Source organism: Myripristis murdjan, chromosome 9, assembly GCF_902150065.1.
Source record: "Myripristis murdjan chromosome 9, fMyrMur1.1, whole genome shotgun sequence".
In the NCBI taxonomy this organism is placed as follows: Eukaryota; Metazoa; Chordata; class Actinopteri; order Holocentriformes; family Holocentridae; genus Myripristis; species Myripristis murdjan.
The window spans coordinates 4,885,115-4,908,967 of record NC_043988.1 but is presented as its reverse complement, the minus strand read 5'-3'; the positions used below and the strand labels follow the sequence as shown (position 1 = coordinate 4,908,967).

Below are 23,853 nucleotides of genomic sequence, written 5' to 3'. Positions count from 1 at the left end.
CTATTTATGACAGCTGTCATGTCACAATTCTTTAATATTGTGACAATATTGTATCAGACAATATTGTTTTCAGACATAACTTCAGACAAAATGATACCAAAGAATTTGTGCAGCAACTGACAATGAAATCGTTAAAATGTGTAACACTTTCCTTATAAATGGTTGGAAATTGTAATGAAACTTGTCCATAGACAAAGGGACAGATGTACACATCACATCATTGTAATTTGATGATGGATAACACTGTTGGCCTCAATTTCTTTGGTTAAATGGAAATATTATATGGTTTTAGCAGAAAAAAAACCCCATTGAATCTCCCAACATAACAACTAAATTTTCTGATGATTCTTTGGAGGTGTTATATTATTTAAGTTAAAAATAGTTCAAAATACAATGTGGTACTCATCTTGTAAGGGGGATAATTGCTGGTCAGTGCAATGTTATTAGTTATAATATATCATATTTTCTAGCTGTTTCAAGAGACATTTTATTACATTAATTCCTCAAACAAGCAAGTAAACAGGGCTGAGTAATGTGTGACATTAACAGGTTTTATTACAATTTCAAACCATTTAGAGACATTTTTATTACATTTTGACAAATTATCACATTATGCGGGTGGATATTACATTATCAGCTGCTACGAGGCATTGTGAAAATATTCTCTGCATCCGTCATGGAAGTTTCACACTAATTCTGTGAGCAGACAAAAGATCAAACACTCAGAGGTGTTGCTGCTCTGTGGAGAAGACAGTTATTGTTGACAGCATTCACACTGTAAAGCTAATGTAACTCCTAATGTATTCATCCTTGCTGCCAGTAAAGCAGTCTCCGGCAGCAGGAAGGTGGGCGTCTATTCGGTGTGTTGGGCGAGCAGTCAGATAATTAGAGGCCTCTGTTTCATAAGCCATTTGAATGGAGCTCTCAGCGGCTCCGGTGCCCCCACCTCACTGATTTCAATCTACCATTTGTGACGACAGCTAAAAGCACCTGACATTTCCCTCACTGGCAATTAATGCCCAGGCCAGTGCACTTTCCACTGTTCGGAGACAGTCAAGGTCCCCTGTCCAACTACGCTTAATACACTGAGACTTGGACTGCTATCTTTAGTCCCGCACCCAGACACACACATACCTGCTGTGGTAGAAACGGAAGAAGACTCAAAAGTGGCCTGAACGTGTGCCAGCTGTCAACAGCAAGATGTGACAATCAACATACGTTCACCTAATTTAATCTGAAGTTGGTCTAGTAGTTTTTAGCATCATAATGTACAATTACAATAAACGTATAATTGCTCACAACACAAGAATGCATATCTAATATAGTCCATAGGCTGTAGAAGTAGAAGTTATGTCATTTATCTCTGATCTGTCTGCATTTTTGAGACTTGTGGATTAAAAAAATAGATTGATTATGAGAGAAGCAAATGGGGTTTTCTTAATTCCCTCAAAATAATTAATGGCATTTGGATGCTTGACTGGAAATGACAAAAGGAACATTTTCATGTCATTACATTTTTATAACCTGAACACAATCGATGTAGTTTTAAACAGCTGATGGCTAAGTGGTTAGCCACCCAGTTGGACTGATTCTCCTCTTCTCAATACTTTTGTTGTTGTCTTTGAACGAAAGAAATGGACATGGCAGCTGCTAACCAGCCATTTTTCTAACCACCTATTTTTCTAACTAGCTGAGCCAGCTAACCGGCTATTTTTATGGCCATCTAGAATGGCTCTAGTGGTAAATGTATCTGGCCAAGCCAGTCACAGAACAGCCAGATATGTAGGCTATTTAATGTGCACCACAGTGTTGGCTTTTTGTTAGCAAAAAAAATTTTTTAAAGCTGCAGCAGAATTCAGTGAGTTCAGTCCCATTCACAGCAATAAGGTTTTGGGCAAAATCCCCTTTTTCCAACTTACCCAGACTGGCATAAGATGTTGGATACCATTTTCTATCCAGTGATTGAGTTCCTATGGGTAGCATTTCCCGTTAGCTTAGCATAAAGACTTGAAGTCTATGGGAGACATTAGCCTAAGTCTGTCAAGAAAAAAACGAACCTTACAGCAACTCTAAAGCTGTCTTATTTCCACAGTGTATCATGTGGATTTGAAATACATGTCTTGTGATTTTTTTTTTTTTAAACATGAGTTTTTTTTTAAAGAGTAATTTAGATGGCGGGAACTATAACGGCTGAGCACATGTATCTGAGCACCAAGTGATCCAAGCACCGCTGAATGCACAGCGGCTATAGTTCCAGCCATCTAATTAACTCCTAAAACAAAACAAAAATTCCAAGATATGTATTTCAAATACACATGCTACACTGTGTAAATAACCAAAGGATCCATGTGATCAGTGGTCATAGCTCCAACCTTCCATAACTTCTCCTAAAATGACTTTTTTTTTTTTTTTTTTTTTTAAATTCCAAGACATGTATTTCAAATCCACATGATGCACTGTGAGAATAAGACAGCTTCGGAGTTGCTGTAAGGTTTATTTCACTTTGTGGGAGCTAGGCTAATGACTCCCAGAGACTTCAAGTCTTTATGCTCAGCTGACACATAATGGTAGTATTCCGTTAACACAGAAATGTGCAGATAAAAACACCCCAAAATAACATGAAAACCCTGTGGCTTTTCCCAACAGAGAAAGGTTGGCAAAGGTTTGTAGTCAACATTGTGTCTGATTTCTGAGGCGGTGTATGCAGTCAATCTGCAATTTAAAAAAGTGACACTATTTTACACTTTGCTGTTCTTTCATTTGCATCTGTTTTGTTGTTGTTGCTGCTCTGTCTTCCCTGGCCTGCGGCTGCCAGTCTCACCTTGGCAGCCTTAAGCAGATCAACTCTGGCCGCACCCACAGGTTGTGATATACCCTCCCAAACATCCCAGCATCACTGAAAAGCCACTTTCAGGAAAACAAGTGGATTGTAGACCTAATTCCATAAGGTCAGAGTCATAGACTGATTATCTACAATGCATTCTGTTTATTTTTAGACCTATTACACAATTTCCATATCAAGTGCAGGTGTGGGTGTATGTATAAAACCATTTTGAATATATGGGTATGTAGACATATGTGTGTGTGTGTGTGTGTGTGTGTGTGTGTGTATGCTTATGTATACTGTATCTGTGTGTACACTGCATACCTCTTTCCTTATTTTTTCAAGTATTGATTGATTGATTCAGTTCATTAGCTGGTTGGCAGGAGGGGGGGCACTTTGGAGGCAGACAGAGCCATCCTAATTGCACCGATACAGCTGATTGGTACAACTTTGTTAAGGTCACACACAGTTCAATATGGGGGAGCAGGCATGAATGCGATCCTTCCCCAGGCGCCTCTTTCTCCATCAAAGTTACATAACAGTTGTTCAGAGGACAGACTTTTTTTTAAGATTTCATCTGTACAATTTCATGAATTCACAGCAGTTGGGAAAGGTTGACAAGGTGACGCAGCTTAACTTTCCCGCTGGAGGCTGGCCTGCAGTCAGTGCATTTATTGATTTAAAGTTAAGAGGAAATGTCAATGCTCTGCAAAAGGCGGTGGGTAATACATTTACACCAAATAAATACAGAAGAAAACTGACGTGAAAATGACGCAACGCACTGCTGCCTGCTCCAAATGATGATGTGTTGAGAGAGGAACAGCTTCGAAGAATCAGTTCATGGATCATTACATGACTTGCAGATTAACACTAACAGAGCAAGACACAATCTCACTCTGACATGGTCAAAATACGTCAGTGTTGAAGCTGGCCGTGTCATGGGGGGTAAATCTACCTGAACTGTGTTTACCCACTTTTGTGAAATAAGGAAGGTTTTTTTTAGTTGATGAAATACTATGATCAAGATTCAGGGCAAACATTAAAGTAGTATTAGACTGATGTAACTGGCTTTTCTTCTGCCAAAATACACCTGATATTGTTGTAAAACAGACTCCATGTAAGACTGGTATAGGATTAGTGATTGGACCATCTACAATTTGCTTATCAGCCCAACAGGAGGATTGAGGATAGAGTGCGGATCAGGCCGCGTATTTTTGTCCGAACATGACCCAAGCCCAAGAATATGGTAACCGAGCCCGACCCGAACCTGAACCTGACCTGATTTTGCTTGTCCCCCATTGCTAAGTTACATTTACCACTTGCGTCGTCACGTAAACTCCAGCACTATACAAGAAAGTGCCCAGAACAGACAGAAGGTCTATCATTTTCCACTGAGTTTCACTAAAATAATGCCGACCTGATCAAACCTGACCCAAACTAAATTTTTGTCCTAACCTTGCCCAACCCATCTGGCTGGGTTCGATGGGTCACAAGGGGTCCCGAAGGGTCCCGACTGGCTCAGGTCGGATATCCACACTCTGAGAATGCCAGTTTAATTATGAGTACCTAGTCTACATAGAGTTTCAACTTCTAAAGCTCAGACTAGGAATTTTTTGAGGGTGATTTTTCCTGTTTCTAATGCTATGAAGCCACATATCATGACTCAGAGGCTGCAACAGAATTATCCCTAGATGCAGGTTTGCTTCTGTAGCTAGTGAACTGTCAGAGCCAGAGAGTTCAGCAGGTCAGACTGCGTCATTCATTGCAACCAGCAAAATTACCACCAACATCCTCCCCCGTTAAGTGTCATATTAGGTGTACAGCTTTAGTCAGCCTCCTCTCTGTCTTGTAGGAATTTGTTACATGGTGTGAAAAAGTCTCTGAAATACCTCAGAGACAAAAAGATGTCCAAGCAGATTTTAGAATGGAGTCCACACTTTGCTTGACAACCATCAAAGGCCAGCCCACACAGTCATTCAGGGACTATAAATACCTTGGTGTTGTTCTTGCCTGTAAGCAGCAGTGAGCAGAACTTATCTGTAAAACAAGGACAGCAGAAGCAATATTCTTTTAAAAAGTCGGCCTGCTTTAATGTTGTGTTCCTTCACGCTTAAAATATGTTTTACAGTGCTTTTGTGGTGGCTGTTTTAACCTGTTGCATCATCTGTTGGTTTGGCAATGCAACCGCAGTGCAAAAGAACATACTGAGGAAATTTTTAACCACTGCCAAACTGCTAAGGACTCGACTGACTGGTCAGCATGAGATTTATTGAGCCAGATATCTCAGTAAAGCAGATGAACTATTGTCTGACCCCTAGAATGTAAACTGCTATGTTTGGGTTGCTGCCGGTTTCTGACCACCAGCTTATCAAGGAGAAAAACCTTCAAAACATTCATTTATATGTAAGGACTAATCAATGAGTAGGTGTGCATTAAATGTTTTTACTCCGCAGAGTGCCTTAAAACCATTAAAGGCACACCTGCGAGTTGATTATCCACCTTATACCATGGTCATTTACCAACAACATACAGGAAAGTGGAGGAAACAATGTAAAAAATTCCATTGTCAAATCAATAACTCAGCTGTGTCATAGTTGATAAGGAGTAAGCTTTGACAGCTGTGCTTTTCAGTGTTGCTATGGTTACATGATGGCTAGCGGATGATTTTAGAGTGGTGAATAAACGTGAGCTGAACTGTGTGTACAATGGTGTTAACACACACCTGCTGGCCAATCAGAGGAGAGTATTCACCTCAACCATGGTATAAATTATTGCACTAATTAATCCATTGTTGCACCTGGGTGAAAATAGTCAGATGGCTGCTATTCAGCTATTTACACTGGGCCCCCTCAACCCCCACTCCCTGCTCCTTATTGTTTTGTATTATATTAATATATTCGTTATTATTATGCTTATTCATTATTACCCTCACTGGCAGACAAGACAGACTGTGTAAGGAAAGGCCAAACATTTAACCGTTTTGTTGAGGCAGTGAAGGCCATTGATGTTTGGAGCAAAGACGGATATCATGCCATGTGGGAAAGAGTATCTGTGAGCTCAGACACTGATGTTGGACCAGAGGGCTTGGCTCGCAATCTCCATTCTAGTTCATCTCAAAGGTGTTGGATGGGGTTGAGGTCGGGGCTCTGTGCGGGCCGGTCAAGTTCTCCCACACCAAACTCAGCCAGCCATGCCTTTATGGAGCTGCTTTGTGCACTGGGGTTCAGTCATGCTGGGACAGAAGAGAGTCTTTCCCAAACTGGTCCTACATAGTTGGAAGCAGAGAATTGTCCAAAATGTCTCGGTGAGCTGAAGCATTAAGATTTCTCTTTACTGGAACTGAGGAGCCGAGGTCCCAGAAAAACCAGCCCATAGCGTTATCCTTCCTCCAGCAAACTTTACAGTCGGCACAATGCAGTCAGGCAGGGAACATTCTCCTGGCATTCACCAAACCCAGACTCGTCCATCAGACCACCAGCTAAAGAAGCGTGATTCGTCACTCTACAAAACACGTTTCCACCGCTCCAGCGTCCAGCAGCAGCGTACTTTCCACCGCTCCATCTGGCGCTTGGCATTGTGCTCAGTGATGTAAGGCTTGTGTGCGGCTGCTCGGCCATGGAAACCCATTCCATGGAGCTCCCGGTGCACAGTTTTTGTGCTGATGTTCATGCCAGAGGAGGTTTGGAGCTCCACAGTTATTGAGTCAGCAGATCGTCAGCCACTTTTACATACTATGTGCCTCAGCACTCGGCGACCCCATTCGGCGACCCCACTCTGTAACTTTACGTGGTGCTGCCACCTGGTGGCTGAGTCGCTGTGGTTCCTAAACGCTTCCACTTTGCAAAAATCCCACTTCAGCTGATGGTGGAATATCTAGGAGGGAAGAAACTTCGCCAATTGATTTGTTGCAGCGATGGCATCCTATTACATTACTATTACAGCAGCAAGCTGGAATTCAGTGAGCTCTTTAGAACGAGCCATTCTTTCACAAATATTTGTAAAGGCAGACTGCATGGCTAGCTGCTGGATTTTATACACCTGTGGCAATGGCACTCCATGAAACACCTGAATTCAATGATTAAGTGATTCAGTGTTTTTTTTTTTTTTTTTTAAGGCTTCCACTGGCCAATAGCAATGAAAACAAACAAAAAAACTTTGTTTGTTTGGCTGTCTTGCAATAAAAATTTTGGGGTAGTTTTATGGCAAATATTCTTGTAATTTGATTTTAAATACATAATTTTAATCAACAGAAATGTAGCTTTGTTGTTTTCTTGTAGTTTTTTTTATTTTCGTTAATAACAATTTTAATAATAAAATAATAATAATTTTATGTTTATTTTTTAAAAATGTAATTTTTTTAAATCTGTTTTGCTAATTCTAAGATTTTTTTTTTTTTTTTTTTTTTACTAATTGTTTTGCTAATTTTCTGGGGGGGGGGGGGTCATCATTGATTTTTGATTTTTCTTAATTTTTGCTAGTTTTCTGGGCTTTTTCGTGTATTTTTTCTTGCTCATTTTAATAATTTTCTTGGTATAAAAGAAAGAATAGGTAAAAAAAAAAAAAAAAGAAAAGCTGACCAGCTTATTTGACTGCACCATAAATGTTTTTGGTGTCCATTTACTGGCTGCAAGATACATTAAAAAAAAAGAACACAACAAGAGTGTCCTCTGTTTAGGATTTGATTCAGCTTTATTGATTCTCACTTTTTTCAATATGAAACAAGAAAACAAAGAAGAACACAAAAGAACACAAATGGGTCAATATCAATAAATAATAATGAAATGAGATCAGAGGGTGTAGCAACTGAGTGGTGGAGCTGTCTCAGTTAGCTTCGGCTGGGCTGTATGCATTTTTCAAGAAGACAGTGACAGTGAAAAGATGACTTACCAGCCACTCAAACAAACACACAAGCAAAAACATTAAATGGTTCATGGGCATTACTCTATCTATTTTAAATACACTGCAGGGATTTTTTGTCCATTATGTAGGTCCATCAAGCTGAGATATGTGTATGTATGTGACAAGTATATGATATTTTCTGTGCTGTGTAAAGTAACATGATACCATATACTGAAAAATCTCTAAGTTCCAGTTTTTAAATCTCCTATCATATTCCTATGTAGATCACAGACCCATTGTAAAGGAATATCATCTCAATATTGTAGTGATACAACAAGGATCATAAATACATTTAAGTATAATAAGGTCACTATAAAGTCATTTCTGATTACCACAGACACACACGTATTATTGTGATACGACGGGGATAAGATGACATAAAGTATGATAAAGTCACTACTGAGGACCACAGACACACTATAAGATTATTGTAGGAGTAGGACATGGGGTGTTTACTGGTAAATGAAGTTCAAAGTGCATCTTAGATGACATCGGTGTGACTCAGTCTGGTTATAACTGGCTGCTCTCTGTGATATTGGGGTTTTCCCTGTAGGCAAAGCAGCTGGGGAAGATGCCTATGTTCCCTGCACAGTGTCCCTCCAGCCACTCCTCATTCACTAGGAGAGAGAGAGAGAGAGAGAGAGAGAGAGAGAGAGAGAGAGAGAGAGAGAGAGAGAGAGAGGCACTGGTATAAACATCTGGATGGAGTGAGAGAAAGCACACAGCTTTTGCAATGAAGGCATTTTTCATTATTCCACTGCCAAGTCATTCAGCGCGTGGTTGAACTGCCGCCCTCACCTTCGCCCAGAATGTCGATGGTGTCTCCCTCGCTGAACTCCAGGTCCTCTGGGCCCTGGGCAGCATAGTCATACAGCGCCACCATATGGTACAGGATGGCACGGTTGTGCAGGGGCTCCTCTGTCTGAAAACACAGCCCACCAACATGGAGGGAAGGATTAACATTTTGAAATCCAAGAGCACGTTGGGTGGGCTTTTATTTTCTGCGGTTTTATATCACCCTCTCAAAATTCACAAAATTCACTTCATTTTCTTGTAAATTGTTACCTTTTTGTGTAATTTTCTTGTATTTTATTTTGTATTTTATTTTGAAATATATAATTACAATAACTATACATATATTCTGTGTAATTTTTCCATGTACAGTTTTTGCAAATTGTCTGATAATTGTATTGTAATTTTGCACTTTTATTTACTGATTTTAAAATTTTGTGTAATTTTGTTGTAATTTTATGGTATTTTTTCTTGTATTATGTTCTTAATTATACAATTAAAATAATCATAAATATATTTAATTTTTTTATTACATTTTTTGTGTTTTTGTATTTTTTATACTAATTACTAACTAAACTTTTATACTGATCATTGTATTTTTATTTAATTGTATTATTTGTATTTCTTTTCATTTATTCATTTATTATTTACATATTGTTTGCTAATTAAAACATTTTGGTATAATCTTGTGGTAATTTTATGGAATTGTTTCTTGTATTATATTTTTAAATATATAATTAAAATGTTATAAATATATTTTTGTGTCATTTTTACTAATTTATTTGTAAATTTCCTAATTATTTTAAGTGTAATTTCTTCTACTGTTTTCAAATTTTCTGGTCATTTTATTGTATATATATATTTATTTATTTATTTATTTATTTATTTATTTATTTATTTTTTACTAATTTTTAAATTTCTTACTTATGTGCTGAGGAAGCACCACTGCTCTGAATGTTTTACCTGCAGGAATGTGAAGCAGGATGTTGCTGGGGAAGAGCATTGCCTTGTGGCAGCTTAAGCACATTAATATGTCAGCTATATGTCATGTATATATGTTACATGTCAGCTCAGTGTGGATGTTGTGTTTGAGCAGGAGGACGTACCTGGCACCACAGGGTGGCTCTACCAGCCTCAGCCACCTCCATCAGGGTGCCACCTGCCTCCTCCACCCCACCCAGAGGCCTCAGCACCTGGGAGCCATGCTGTTTCTGTCTGCACAGGGGAAGGGAGCCGAGTGGGAACATGAGGGTGTCATGCAGAGAGATGTCAGAGGATATGAGGCAGGGGAGGGAGGGGAGCAAAAGAACAATTTAGCTCCGTTGCCAAGATGAAATTCTCTGTTTTCTTATCATCAACCTTAAAACTGCAAAACTATTAACAGCAGAACTAATCATGGGGCAGCAGGGTGGCATAACAGTTGAAAGTGTCCCACAGCTACAAGGTCCAAGATTAGTCCCCACCTGTGTATGATGTGTTATCCAAAGTTCTGATTGAACAGTGTGTTTTTACCCTGCCTGTTCTCATCCCCATTGCATCAAATAGCAATGCTTAGTCACCACCTTCTGCGTGACGCCAAAGGCACCCTTCTCTGTCCGATAAACGATGCAAAAGGCACCTATCAGAAGCCAAAGGCACCCTTTAGCATCAGTATGAGACAAGGAGTGGCGCAGTGTAAAGAGTGAGGAAGCCACAGGACCCTCGGATTAAGGCAGCTATTTTTAAGACTGTTAGCTGGGGGGAAGTCCATCTCAGTGTCAGCAGGCTAACAGTTAGCATTTGGAGCATCCAGCCAGTATCCAGCACTCAGTAACAATGAGAGGAAGATAGCACCACTACTGTCCTACACAACAGCTGGGGGGGAGTGAAATAATATCACATTTTTCAAAATGGATGAACTATCCCTTTACCACCAGAGCAGCAATGATGAGAGACAGAAACATTTGCTTAAACTTTCTTTGTCTTCACTTTTCACTTTTTGTCAAATTATAAATGCTTTTTTAAATCTCAGTGTCTGAGCCTTCTTTTGTGAGATTTGATGTCTTACGTGGCTCGGGTGCAGGTGACCCCCCATCACCACCCCTGTTTCTCAGCAGTACACTGAGCCACTACCTGCTCGCTCTTTGTAAGCCACTGTGGATGAGGGCCACAGCCACATGGGTTTTCTGGGTATCAACCTCTCAACATAAGTTAACATATTTTCCACAATGAAACGATATCCTTCAGATGGAGACGCAGCAGCAGGAGAGAATGAGAACAGAGAGTGGACCCACAAGACGGGGTGGACAAAGAGGAGGATATTTTTAGATGAAGCATCACTTGTTGAAATTCAAGGTGACAGAAGTGGGTTGGCAGGCCTGCTGCTACCTGAGGCGCAACTGAGCGGCTGGCTGGCCCAATTTGTGTGCGATGCGCTCCTGCAGTTCACTGTATGTTGTGTCCAGTGGGACGGACAGGGCCACAGTGTATCTGTAGTGGACCTTCACAACCACAGAGCTCGCCTCGGCTCCCTGGACTGCGCCTGCAAGCTGGCAACAAAGTGGGAAAGCATTTCAAAACACTGAAAATACAGCAAAAACCCACAGTTAGGGTGTATTAGCGTCTCATTAAAAATGACAGTGTGGTCCACTTCTGATACTGAAACCCAGGAGCCCACAGGAGGGGTTTTATTTTGAAAGGCTTTATTTCATCCCCTTAATGAAATTCACATTATTTTTTTTTGCATTTTTTTTTCTTTGAATGTTAATGTAATTTTGCTGTAACTCTTTAGTGCTTTCTTAATCATTTAGCTGTAATTTTCTTGGTTTGTTTTTTTTCACCTTTTTTCCATGTGTCGGAATGAAATCAGTTGAATTTGCTCAAGGTTTCACATGCATTTAAACACAATAAATCTGATGTCAGTCAATCATTATGAATCTGACATATAAATATATAATTTTAATAATTTTAAATGTACTTTATAGAGTACTGCTATTTTTGTGCATGTTTTCTGGTGATCTTTTATGCTAATTTTCCGGCTTTTTTGTTTGTTTGTTTTTGTTTTGTTTTTTTGTTTTTTTGCTATTTATTCACTAATATTGTCGCACTTTTTTGCGAATTTTCTCATTGCCCTTGTTCCCATATTTTGCAAGTAATCAAGTGAATTTGCTCAGATTTCATAGATCAACACTACACTGGTTGTCTATGACAAGCCCTTAACCTGAACTAATCATAATGTGATATTTAATCTGAATCATACATGTGGATAAATATGTTATGCTACTACATTAAACTGTGTTATAATGCTGTACTTCGTCATAGTGGTAGAAGTAGATTAGCAATACCAGTTCCGGATTAAAAGTTGAGAGAAAAACTGTTGAAAATGGTCAAGTACACCGACAGATACAGATACTGAATATCAGCACTAAATATCACCTACCAACAGCTTCAGTCCACAGATGCTGGCCTTCAAAAAAAAAAAAAAAGTTAATCTACAAGATAAATTTAGCCCTCTGAATAAAATGGACCAAACCTATTTGCTGACTGCATTTAGGTCTCTGATGTAGAAAATACACCAGGGGAACCAGGGGATAAAATGATAAAATGGTATGACGTTTCAAGCCGCAGTGGGAATGTTGAATGTGTGTGTAGTGTGTATAGAGCTCCTGATGTCCTCCTTCTGTATGTTAGTGCTACCAGACTCTGTAAGCTGTCAACATGTCAGGGTGTCTCTGTGTCACTGCTATCAAGACACTTTCCTGTACATGCAAGTAATCAAGTGAATCAGATACAGTGATTAAAAAATGACTCTGCTTGAGCCAGTCAAACTGAGCAACATCTGTGGCAGCCTCACAGCTCCATCAAGATCCTTAAACTGTGTTGTTAACTCAACAGAGGTGCTTTGTTCTCCTCTTTTGTTTAAGAAGCAGCGGGTTGCCATGATCACCGGCTGTGGGCTGAGAACGGAGATCACTTTCCTGAACGCCCTCACTGAAATCTTCCTGAGTAACCTTGGTGGAGACAAACATGCATTTCAAATGTGGGACAGGAAGTCCATTACTTATTTGGCATGAGAATAAGAGAGATTTTTTTTTTCTTTTCAGAGATAATTCAGGCCACTCCGGCATGCGGAGGCACAAAAGCTACTCTCGGATAGTTCCACGAATATTTATATCCAAACGCAGACTACCTCGGCCTCCCTTGAGCATCGCGGTGACTTAATCAGGACACATCAGCATTCTCCCTATTCAAGCCTTACAAAGCATTTTATCCAAAAGTCCACACAATCCCGTTATATTTAGACTGGGTAAAAAGGGAGAAGACCATGTTTGTGTGTCATAAGCTGGATCCCAGAGGAAAAGAACTCAGACAAGAGTCAGCCTTGCAGCTTACACACATAAATCTGGCTTTTGCTAAGCGTAGGGTACCTGCTTGCGCGGGCTGCTTGCGTTGGCTGTGTACTTGGGTGGCTCTGTGGCCAGGAGGGGCGGCAGGGTGGCATTGATGTAAGACGGAGGTGGTGTATCTGCGACGGCACGTGCTGCACAGAAAATACATGGACAACAGTTTGATGCACATGGAAATACTGGAAATAAACATTTTGATCTAAGGTTACATCAGTTTGCCGGCATTATCTTTTGTTAAAACTGAGATCTGTCAAGTCAGTGTGAGGACATGATGGTGATGCAGTTTGATTCATCACATTTGTGTCGCAGAAATGACCAAGAGAGATATTTTGATGTGCTTTAACACATGAATGCATGAATTCAGGGGTGCAAGGATTTGTTCATTGTATCAATCTGCTAAAAGAGAGAAATCTCCCTGACTTTGGTCTGAACCAATAATGCCACACCTTGACTCTCAGGAAGAAGACATTTTGTATTTCAGTTCCTGGCTAAATAAAGGATTAATGCACAAGAAGGATGAATGCACATATTTTTATATTTATAATATTTCTTATAATTTAATTTGTGCTCCTAACACATTCTTCTCTTGAGAATTTGAGCAATTAAAACTGACCCAATTTCCTCTCAGGAGCAATAAAATATTTCTGATTCTGCTTCTGCTTCTGAAATAAATAAATAAAAAATCAAATCCTTCACAGTTCTTAAGAAACACGCTGTGTTGATGCAACACAATAGAATGAATTGTGGCACTTTTTGGTCAGAATTGAAAGTGTTTCGGGTAATTCTGTTGATTTCCACATTTCAAAAGAAAACAGATAATCTACATTATTGCTCATGTTCATTTAATGGATATAAAAAGTGGGCTAACAATGCTGAATCACATTGTGAACTCCAAATTTAAACTGAACTGCCAACTAGTGAATTGCAAGTCACACTGGATCTGTGCCAAGCCAAAGACTCACAACCCAAATGGAGATGCTTTCTTCTTTGGTCTAAAAGTTGTTTCTGGGTCTGTTCCTCCAATACTGAGTACTGAATACTTCATTTTTGAAATGTAAATGGTCAGATTTAAAGATATTGAATAACAGCAAAGTCCTTCAAAAACCCTCATTAAATTTCCATTTCCAGCACTCAGCAAGCATGATTTTCCAGAATGGTTTAAGGGTGCAATAATAGAAAACCTAAATTCCTTGATCAGAAACATTATAAGCAACCAACAGCAGCAAAGCCACAGTGTCTGACAATAAATAAAACAACAATCATGTGTAGCATGAGAAAATGTAAGGAAAAAGGTGAAAAGGTCTTTTTCCCCATAAGGCATGACGACATTAGAGGGAGTAGAGTGGGAGGACAGGGAGGAATGTAAGTCATCTACCTGGAGGGGGCGCTGCAGGGCTGGGCATCTCTGGGCGAGTGGGCGGCTTGAGACCTGGTGGGAGGGGGATCCCACTGGGAAATCTCTGTGGAAGTAGTTGAGACAGCGGGGTCAATACCACAGCAATTCATTTCATCTGTTTTCAAAAAAAAAAAAAAAGAAAAGAAAAAAAAGAAAAAAAAAGAAAAAAGAAAAACCTAAAGAGTATTGAATTTTTCCAGTGGCAATCTGACATCTTTTGTGGAAGTGAATGGAGTGAACTTGTACCGTAAGTGTCTTGGTCAAGAGGCTTTAAACGCAGCAGGGATCTCAGGGCATTTTCAGAAAACCAACTATTTTCTCTGACACGACAGTTTTCTTGCTAAGCATCGGGGGGGAAGTCGAGATAAAGCTGTGCTCAGCGTGATCTAATAGTGGCCAATCTGTAGAAGGCACTGACTAAAGACCAAAGTTGAGCCCCAGTATATATATTTATATATATATATATATATATATATATATATATTACACACACACACACACACACTCACACACATATATATAGACAGATAGATAGATATAGATATAGATATATATATAGACACATGGATATGGACAAAAAACATTACATTCTCCTTTTTCCCTTTGGACGTCTTGACATCTGCGGGCTCCAGCAGGGACACGGGCAGAAGACCTCTCTGAAAAAGAGAGGTCAAGAGCTAAGAATTAGACTCATGCAAACAATTGAGCAAGAAATGACATGAGCATTATGAACACAATATTTGAGAGAAAATTATTAGAAAATTATTTACAAAAAAAAAAAAATGACAAGAAAATAACTGGAGATGACCAAAAAAGGGAAAGTACAAAAGTACAAAATGGCATATAAATTTGGAAAAAAAAAAAAAAAAAAAAAAATGAAGTAAGAATCGCAAGACAAGGAATGACCTGACAATTAGAAAAAAAATCAGAAAAAAAGAAATGAAAATTAGACAAAAAAAAATAAAGGATTACTAGCAAATTGCTAAAAATTCCCCCAAATAAATAAATAAATGAATAAATAAATAAATAAATATTAATATCTATCTATCCACACACACACACACACACACACACACACACACACATACATAGACAGATAGACAGATAGATAGATAGATAGATAGATGGAAGATGGATGGTTCACCTTTTGGAAACATTGAACATTGAACATTGAAAACAATGGCACCTCCAAATGATTTTTTTGCCTGGGGCTCCAAAATATGTAGGGACGGCACTGTTTGAATATTAATGCCAGCAGTTCCCAACAGGAGCATATAGAGGAAAATCCTCAAGCTGTTTCATAAGTTTCTTCTACATATAAGCATAAAGCTGCCAGCTCTGGTCTGTAACCATCTTAACTGAGAATGGTAGTTTATGAGAATACACTGTGTTCAGCTCACTCAAAATGCAGAGGCTTGTCTTCTTTCTCACCTGGCCATCATATATGACGCTGACCATCCCATCCCGGTCCTCCTCGTTGAATATAAAGACCATGACCCCTCCCGGCACCGTCAGCTGACCGGGGCCCCGGCTCATGTAAGGGACCTTCACACGCATGTAACGAGAGTTCCTAACAAGTAGTGAAGAAATTCACATTCACAGATAAAATGTGCTATCAGTATGTGAGTTGTTATTATTGCTATTAATAGCAGCAGCAGTTGTAGGAGTAATAGCAGTAATACCAACAGTCATGCAGGTAGAAATGGTAGTAGTAGTCACAGCAATGATAATACTACCAGTTTTAATAGTAATAATATAAATAATAGTGGCCATAACAGTAGACGCAGTTGTGGTAGTGGTACTACTAGATTTTAGTATTTGCAGTACTTTTATCATTTCAGAGTAACATTCACAGCCCAGATCATTATATTGCCTCCATGTTAGGTTTTATATCCCATCTTAGTGGTAATACTCACTGAGCTCCTTCCACTTTGGGCTCATAGAAACCAGGTTTCTGTTGAGAGGACAGAGGGACAGTCAGGAGGAGAAATGACAAGCAAAATGATCCGTTTCAAACTATTCTGGATTTTATGGTTAGTCTTACCTGCATCCTCAGTGGCTCAAAGCCTCCAAAGTCATCGTTGGGAATCATGGAGGAAATTACCTTGAAGGAGAGTCATATCTGAGTATCTATAATAAATTCAGTAATCATTAAGTCAGCTGAATAAACCCCAAGCTATGACATGATGTGTCACCAAATCTTCCCAGCTGGTGTAACTAATAAAATGGAGCAATGACTGATGACTGAAAAGATATTATCATTGTCAGATAAATTATTAAATGTACTCTCAGCTTAGAGGAAATACTGGTCCTGAGTTTTTTTTGTTTTTTTTTATTCTCAAAATCAATTTATCCAGAAGTTTGGTTGATCTTTGACACCCATGATGCAATGGTACAGGAATCATGTGCATTCGACACTGGGATGCTGTACCTTTGCTTTGCCCAGGAAGTCTCTCTGTTGGAGCTGCTCCACGTCCTGCTTCCTGGGGCGAAACACCTCCCCTTCAGGCACCAGGAGAGGAGCCAGGACCTCCTCCCTCTACTCTCACACACACACACACACACACACACACACACACACACACATGTTATGATATGTTATGTCGATGATGAAAAGTAGTTTTGGTGACACTACAAAAGTGTTTGCTTGTTTCTCTAAAGCAAGATTTGAATCAAAAATAAGTCCAAGACATTTTAATTTCCCTTTTGCTTTAAGACATAAAGGGCTCTATTTTAATGATCTAAGCTCACAGTCTGTAGAGCATGGTGCAAGTGCATTTCAGACGTGTCCAACCAGGTGCCTGGTTCAAAAGGGTTGCACTTGGTCTCTTCATTAATCATTAATCATGGGTGTGTTTTGGGCATAACATGCAATAAACCAATGCCATCTCCCCATTCCCCTGAAAAGCCAGGTGTGTCACACCTTGGTGGATTGCTATTATAATGGTGGATTTTCCAGGTAAGAAGGAAGGCTTCTTTGCACAGGAAATGGATCTGCTTGTGTACAAAGTGAAAGTACACGAGCAGATCATCTATGACAACAGCAGGACACCACTGACGCTCCCTGAGGTGAAGTAGGCATCCCTGTGTGTGGAACAAGCAGAGTGGATGCGTATTGGCACCTACCTCTGTAGGGGCCCATTACTATCTTGATATGCACCTTAAAATAACAGTGAAAACTGCACCACTGACCTCAAACCTGTTTTTGTTGGTCAGTCGTCTCATGATAGCAATTCACCAGAAGGCCAACACACACATGGGTGAGATGAGTGCAAGTGCATTTACTATTAACACAACCCAGGCGCTGAATGGGAAAATGACAACTGCGCCGGTTGGAAACTAGCAAACTGGCAAAGACAATTGTGTCACACTTTGTGCTGCTTTGCACCTTTTTGCGCCAGGTGTAAGATAGGGCCTAAAGAGTTTGAAAGAACAGATAAAATGTTTTGTCTGGATTTCACTTCCCACTACCAGGGTCTCTGTTTGATTTTATTTACTTGACAGAAGCTGAAAAACTTCTGAGAACTGAAATCTGAGATGTCACAAAAAATAATTCGGCCATTATGAGGTCTCATTACCTAACATGAGCCTGACACTGCTGGTTTAAATCTTCTATGCAGTTTAATTAAAGAGGTCATCTGGTGAAAGGGCCCAATACAACTGTGTATCATCCGTGCACTGATCAAAGTTAATATTGTGTTTTCTGATGATACTTCCTAAGGGAACCATATAGAAATTAAAAAGCACTGGCCCTAGAACAGAGCCCTGTGGAACCTCCCAATGTAGATGAGATATTCATCCAAATGCCCTCACTTTGGAGGATTTTCCTGAGTTTTCTATCCTTTTGGGGACATCTGCTCCTCATGAGGACAAAATGAGGGAATTTGGTATTTTGTCATTAAAGTCAGACTCATATACTTTCCAGAGAGTTTTGCAAGTTTCAGTACTCACCAAGACACTGTCCAAAGCTAGTTCCATCTGTCCACCTCGACCCCCTCCTCTTTCCTGGGAGGCCGACAGCAGCACTTCCCTTGCCTGATCCCACTGGCCCATCCGACAGTACACAGCTGCTGCATTATATAACACCTGCAGACATTTACATTTATGATCAGTCTGTCTTACATGTGCTGTTGTGTGAATAGTTTTTAATTGCACCCAATGCACGCAACAAGTCATGAAAGCAAATGACAAAGCAGTATTTTATTGTCATATTTTGCATGATGTTATATAACCCCTTTACTGGATTACTATAGGACTTAATGAGTTTGCTTGCTCTTTTCTATTGTGAAGATGTGATTTTATTATTTGCGTAAACTATAGCTGTGCTACAGATCTATCAATGGCTTTGCAAATCCTTCAGCTGGAAATCAACCCATTCATTTTTTGTCTGCCTTTCCACATGGGACTTCAATAGCAGCACTCCTACTCTCATGGGAGTAGCCCATGATGCTCAAACTGCTGTTTCAGATGATTTTCTACCCCGAGAAGAGGACAATTTAGGGGATAAATTCTGGCATAATACATGTTTTCCCATGGTGGTTCAAACATAGAAATGGTAAAATTAAAATATGGTGTATTCATGCATACTTTACATTAATACATTACATGACCAATTCCAAAAGCATGTTATACTGTTTAAGGTGTCTGCTTGCTGTTTCCATTGAGGTACCAAAATCAGCTTACAGTTTAACATAATTTAACATCACTGGCTGTCTTTGTTTTGAGCTAATAGTTGGCTCCTAGCTGGCCTGCAAGGGGCTCTCTGTTTCTGCTTCTTGTGATCTTTCACAAAATCCTTTGAAACTATAAGAGTGATTAAGGATCCTATATAAACTTAACTTCCAGGGACTTGAAACTTGGATGGCATAGGTAATTTATCACAGTAATTAACTTTGCCTACATTGAAATAACTCTTCTGGTGAGAAGCTCTGACATCCAGAGTTTCAAGTAGGATGCCAAGCAGTATTGCATTTATGCACTGATATGAAAAATAAAGCCAGAAGTGAAACGATATGCAAAGATGAGCATCACGAAAGAGATGAGTTGGATTTTTCTTCTTGCTTTAAAAAAGTCATGATCGGTATCTGGCTACCTACCAAGTATTGATCAGATCAGACTGTTCTCTGTCACACTTGGAAATCCACACAACAGAATGTACACCTCTGCCAGAGAGAAGTCCCAAAGACAATAGCTGAATAAAAGATTGCTTTTCTGACTAAACTGAAATGTCAGTGACCTCTAAACCCGATTTTAAAGCCAGACTGATAACAGTAATGCATTACGACTACTTCAGGTTAAGGTCTTCCCATAGACGAGCATTGATCAACCCTATAATAAATATGTAATTAAAAAACTGCCTCATATCCATTGTAGAAGAGGTGAAGAAAACAGCCGTGGGCAGAGATGATTTTTATAAAAGGCCATTATCGACCCAATATATTAATTAAACTCCAGCTGTAAGCATTATAACTATGCTGGAGCACAATTTAGCAGTGAAAAGCTTAGTGAAAGGCTGCAGGCACAGGTGCACATTCTCTTGGAAGCTATGATATGTTTTATCTACACTGTGAGAAATGTTTGATTTTTTTTTTTTTATATTCAATATTGCATGACTTTTTCAGCCTCCATCAATGAAGCTTTGTTAGTTCTCAGGTGCATCTCGTGTTTGAGGCACACAATGGGGGCGATGACACAAACGCATTTCTCCGTTTCCACTCTTTGGCTCTTTCAGACCTTGTGGGATCATATTTCTTTTTCAGTAGTGAGATAATGTGTCATGAAAGGCATGCTAGAGGGCCGGTGTTTCCTCAGTGCAGGCGTGTGATGCAATGTGTGTGTGATCACAGAGGGGAAGAGATGTGTTTGTGTGAGAGATGGTGTCGGACCTGCCAGCTGTACAATTTGTATCGCAGCCCCAGCTGTCTGTAGTCGATGACCATGTTCCCTCTCATGTGTTTCTGGGCCCAGATGCAGTCTGACAGAGCGTCCTCCAGCCTGGACAAACAGCCAGGTAGAAAACACAGAAACAGGCAAATACTGAGGCTGAAAAACAAGCATGTATAAGAAGTATGATGACATATTAGTGCTATTGTAGGGGGAAAAAATGATGGAACTGGGGGAGAGGGGTAATATTTCCAAAAAAAAAAAAAAACAGAAAAGAAAAATCTGAGATCATAAAGTCGCAAATTTACAAGAAAGAGCTCCTTTTTGGCAAGGAGCCACATGTCTTGACTTTGCGAGGCTGGATCAGCCGCACACTGCAGATGCTGCTGCTCGCTGTGTATCAGGCCTGCAGCTGATGGCCTCATCAAATTCTACTTTGCAATGGGATTTATTAAGAAGGAAATCCTGCTGATTTTAGCCCAGAATCACAATAATATTCTCTTCTGAATCGGCCCAAGTCCCAGCAATGTCTCTTCAAAGTCCAGATGCTGATGAGAAGATTGTGATTCTGGGCTCAAATCACCAGGATTTCCTTCTTATTAAATCCCAGAGTATAAGTAAACAAGTTTTTTTTCTTGCAAATTTGTGAATTCCAAATCTCAAAAATTTTCAAGCATTTTTAGCATTAATAGCAAATTTATTAGTTTTTTTTTTTTAAATTATTATTATTAATTTATGACTTTAATCTTAGAAATTCTGAGTTTTTTTTCTTGGAATATTAACTGGTAGATGCTATGAATCTGAACTGAATGCTGGTAGCATTCAGTTGGAAACAAACCCTTCATGAATGAGTCACAAGCCAGATGCGATCTTGTGGGCTGATGACTGTGTCATAAAAATCCTCCATGTATTGTGGAGCATGATGCTGGATGAATGAATCAATCTGTCATAAGCAATTGGCAGTGGGATACAGTGCAACCGCCTACCTGTCAAGCTGCATCAGTACTGCAGATCTCTGAAAGAAGCCAACGGCGAGACGTTCATCCTTGGCGATGGTCTGGTCCAAGGCCTGGACACCACACCAGGAAAAAGGCCCATTTCACACAAAGACAGAGTCATACAATGCAGTCACATTGGCGTCATAAAGCAAATGTTCAGCAAAGACTGATTTCCAGTAAGTGAGCAGGTACTGCAGGGGATCAGAGGCTGGCCAAGGGCACCTCTGCTACTAAGATTGAGCTTATGACCTTCTTCTGGAAGGAGCATTTGACCACTATGCTCCACATATACATGCACACTCAGTGACCACTTTATCCACTGCCCATTCCTCCAGACAGTGAGTCATATATACTAGGCAAAAAAAGTTCTGCACCGCTTTTTCAGTCTATAATTTCTCCCCTTTATTTATACGCAATAGTGTTGTATCTTATACCGTTGTAAAGCCTGATTCGTCCTCTTTCCAATGAGATACAACTTGTAAGGATCCTGCATTTCTGGAATGAGTGACACCAGTAATTGTGTGGGAAGCGACCAATTTTTTTTTGACAAAATCCCCTGCAATATTTTTTTCAGTTGATCATTTCTCCCATTTAACAATGCCGATTGTTTTGTCTTTTATACCGTTAGAAAGCCTGATTAGTCCCCTTTTCAATGAGAAACAAGTTGTAAGGATTGTCAATCGATTGGTATGACCAACATGGCTAAACATGTCCCCTCCCCCTTTTTTGTGAGGGGGACAAAATCCCATAACTGTGCGTATGTGTCTGTGTAGGTTCTCAGTCATCCGCGTCATGGCTATCCACAAAGAGTTGAATCAAGGTGAACTGGACTTGTCTGTACATTCTCAGAGAATATCACAGTTTTCAGAATGGGTGAACTATCCCTTTAAGTATATTGTTGCACAAGTACTTACACCTTGACTTAAGTAATGTATCAGAGAGGGAGCAGCTCAGCAGCAGCTCTGGGTACCAGCTAATATCAGTCCCCAATTAAGAGATCATTTTCCTATAAAATCCCTTTGAGACCGTAAAAAAAGTTTTTTTTAAGGGCTTGAAATAAAGTTGAACATGAAAAGACTACTAATCAGCAAAGATATAGATATCAATATGCAAAATGACTGTGTGTCATGTAGTAACAGTAGTAGGCCTGTTCTGAAGACGGACCTGCAGGGCGTGGTCCAGCTGTCCCAGGGCAAGGTGAGTGGAGGCGGTGACAAACAGAATTCGAGACGTGGGTTCGGTGATCTGGTCGAGCGTGGCGAGGGCGCCCTGCCAGTCCCTGGCATCCACGGCCCTCACCGCCTCATTCCACAGGCGCAGCAGCTCAGTGTACAGCATCCTGCACAGAGGACACACAGTCATGTATACCAACATCAACCTTCTGGAAAAAGTGACAGCATCTTATTAAGGAATTTCACATGCATAATGAATGATAATAACAATAATAATAAGATTAATAATAAATAAATCATTATTATTGTTATTATTAGGTTATTCTGAGACATTTAAATGTTCTTGTTTTAACTATTCTGTGTCTCTGCCCTGTTTTGTCCATTTTTTTGTATTAGAACATTTTACTTATTGTTTTCAATTTCATGAATCACCTCAGTTTTCATTTATCCTTTAATTCACATGGTGTTTTGATGAGTGTTCTGAATAATAACAGCAACAACAATTATTATTTATTAATAGAGTCATTTAGGCACTACAGAGTCACTAATTTAAATATGTAGCCTGCCTTTTGAAATCAAACTGGCTACTTATACATTACAGTACAAGTTTGAGTTTGAATTTTGATTTTGCTGTACAGAGAAAACAGCCATCATCATAACCTGGAACACCCTTGCATTATTTTACTGGAAGTACTTCCTTGAGCCTCACAACATACCTGGAGATTATCCAGTTCACACCACCTGAAGGCTTTACCCAAGAAACCTTTTAAAGCTCCTGCGTTAGGGCTGCTTACCTTCCACTCTTGAATCAGCAGTGACAGAGAGTTTAGTTTCCAGTGTCCAGGTCTTCCTTGGTGCCTGCTGTCTTCCTCACACTGCCAACGAGGAAGTGCAGGCAGGTTTAAAGGCTGAAACCGGCCGCTCAGGAATCTCCGCCTTCCTGCCACAAGGAAGTTGTCCTGCCACATTCCCCAGATAAGACCTGAGGAAGCAAAAATGTTACTTATTCAACATCTTTACAATGTACTAATCCATATTTAAACCACTATTATGCTGTTTCTATATTACTTATTTTACATTCTGTTTTTATGCTGAACTCTTATGTTATCTTGTGTCTGACCTACTTTTCTCTGTAATCATATTGCTCGTGCATCAGCCTCAAGCTCTCAATCACAGATAAGAATAGTAAACTGATTTTCAACCCCTCCCCTCCCAGGTCGAAGCAGGTTGAAATAGGTTCAAATAAATGAATTGCTACATATTTGGGACTAAAATGGAACTATAATCCTGAGACAGTGTATTATACTGACTCATGGGTATATGTATTCTGTATGGGTGATGTCAGGGCCCAGGATAAAGGTCACAGAAATGGGCAGGAAGTATCGAATGAGATCTGTTCAGACTGAGCTTGAACTTTATTTCACTTGGAGTGTTTCAGATAAGGAAGCTGGGGAGGAAAATAATCCCACTCTGCTTCCTTCAAGGCTCCTCTCTTTGAAAGTCA

At 39.8% G+C, this 23,853-nt stretch overlaps 1 protein-coding gene across 2 annotated transcripts; it reads right to left on the bottom strand.

The window, feature by feature from the left end:
• Positions 1 to 7,586: 7,586 nt before the first annotated feature.
• On the bottom strand, positions 7,587 to 23,217 carry noxa1 (NADPH oxidase activator 1). 2 transcript variants are annotated; one of them, XM_030060333.1, is made up of 16 exons: positions 23,144 to 23,217; positions 22,342 to 22,516; positions 21,166 to 21,248; positions 20,182 to 20,290; positions 18,248 to 18,382; positions 16,728 to 16,835; positions 16,341 to 16,400; positions 16,213 to 16,250; positions 15,728 to 15,866; positions 14,884 to 14,952; positions 14,276 to 14,360; positions 12,922 to 13,034; positions 10,883 to 11,043; positions 9,618 to 9,730; positions 8,522 to 8,641; positions 7,587 to 8,340 (listed from the first exon to the last, which is right to left on the bottom strand). In XM_030060333.1, the coding sequence occupies exons 2-16, from the start codon at positions 22,513 to 22,515 to the stop codon at positions 8,234 to 8,236; spliced, it is 1,614 nt and encodes a 537-aa protein (XP_029916193.1). In that variant the 5' UTR covers position 22,516; positions 23,144 to 23,217; the 3' UTR covers positions 7,587 to 8,233. The 2 variants fall into 2 exon arrangements, with proteins under 2 accessions (XP_029916193.1, XP_029916192.1); XM_030060332.1 differs by having other exon boundaries at positions 8,522 to 8,645; positions 9,622 to 9,730.
• Between the last annotated feature and the right edge of the window lie 636 nt (positions 23,218 to 23,853).

Bases quoted from the DNA above. Each gene is read 5' to 3' on its own strand.
- noxa1 (XM_030060333.1), bottom strand. From the start codon at position 22,515: ATGCTGTACACTGAGCTGCTGCGCCTGTGGAATGAGGCGGTGAGGGCC. The intron at 21,249-22,341 runs GTCCGTCTTCAG...TGTGGTGTCCAG, and splicing joins AGCTGGACCACGCCCTGCAG to GCCTTGGACCAGACCATCGC. The intron at 16,401-16,727 runs GTACAGCATCCC...CTCTCCTTCAAG, and splicing joins ACTTCCTGGGCAAAGCAAAG to GTAATTTCCTCCATGATTCC.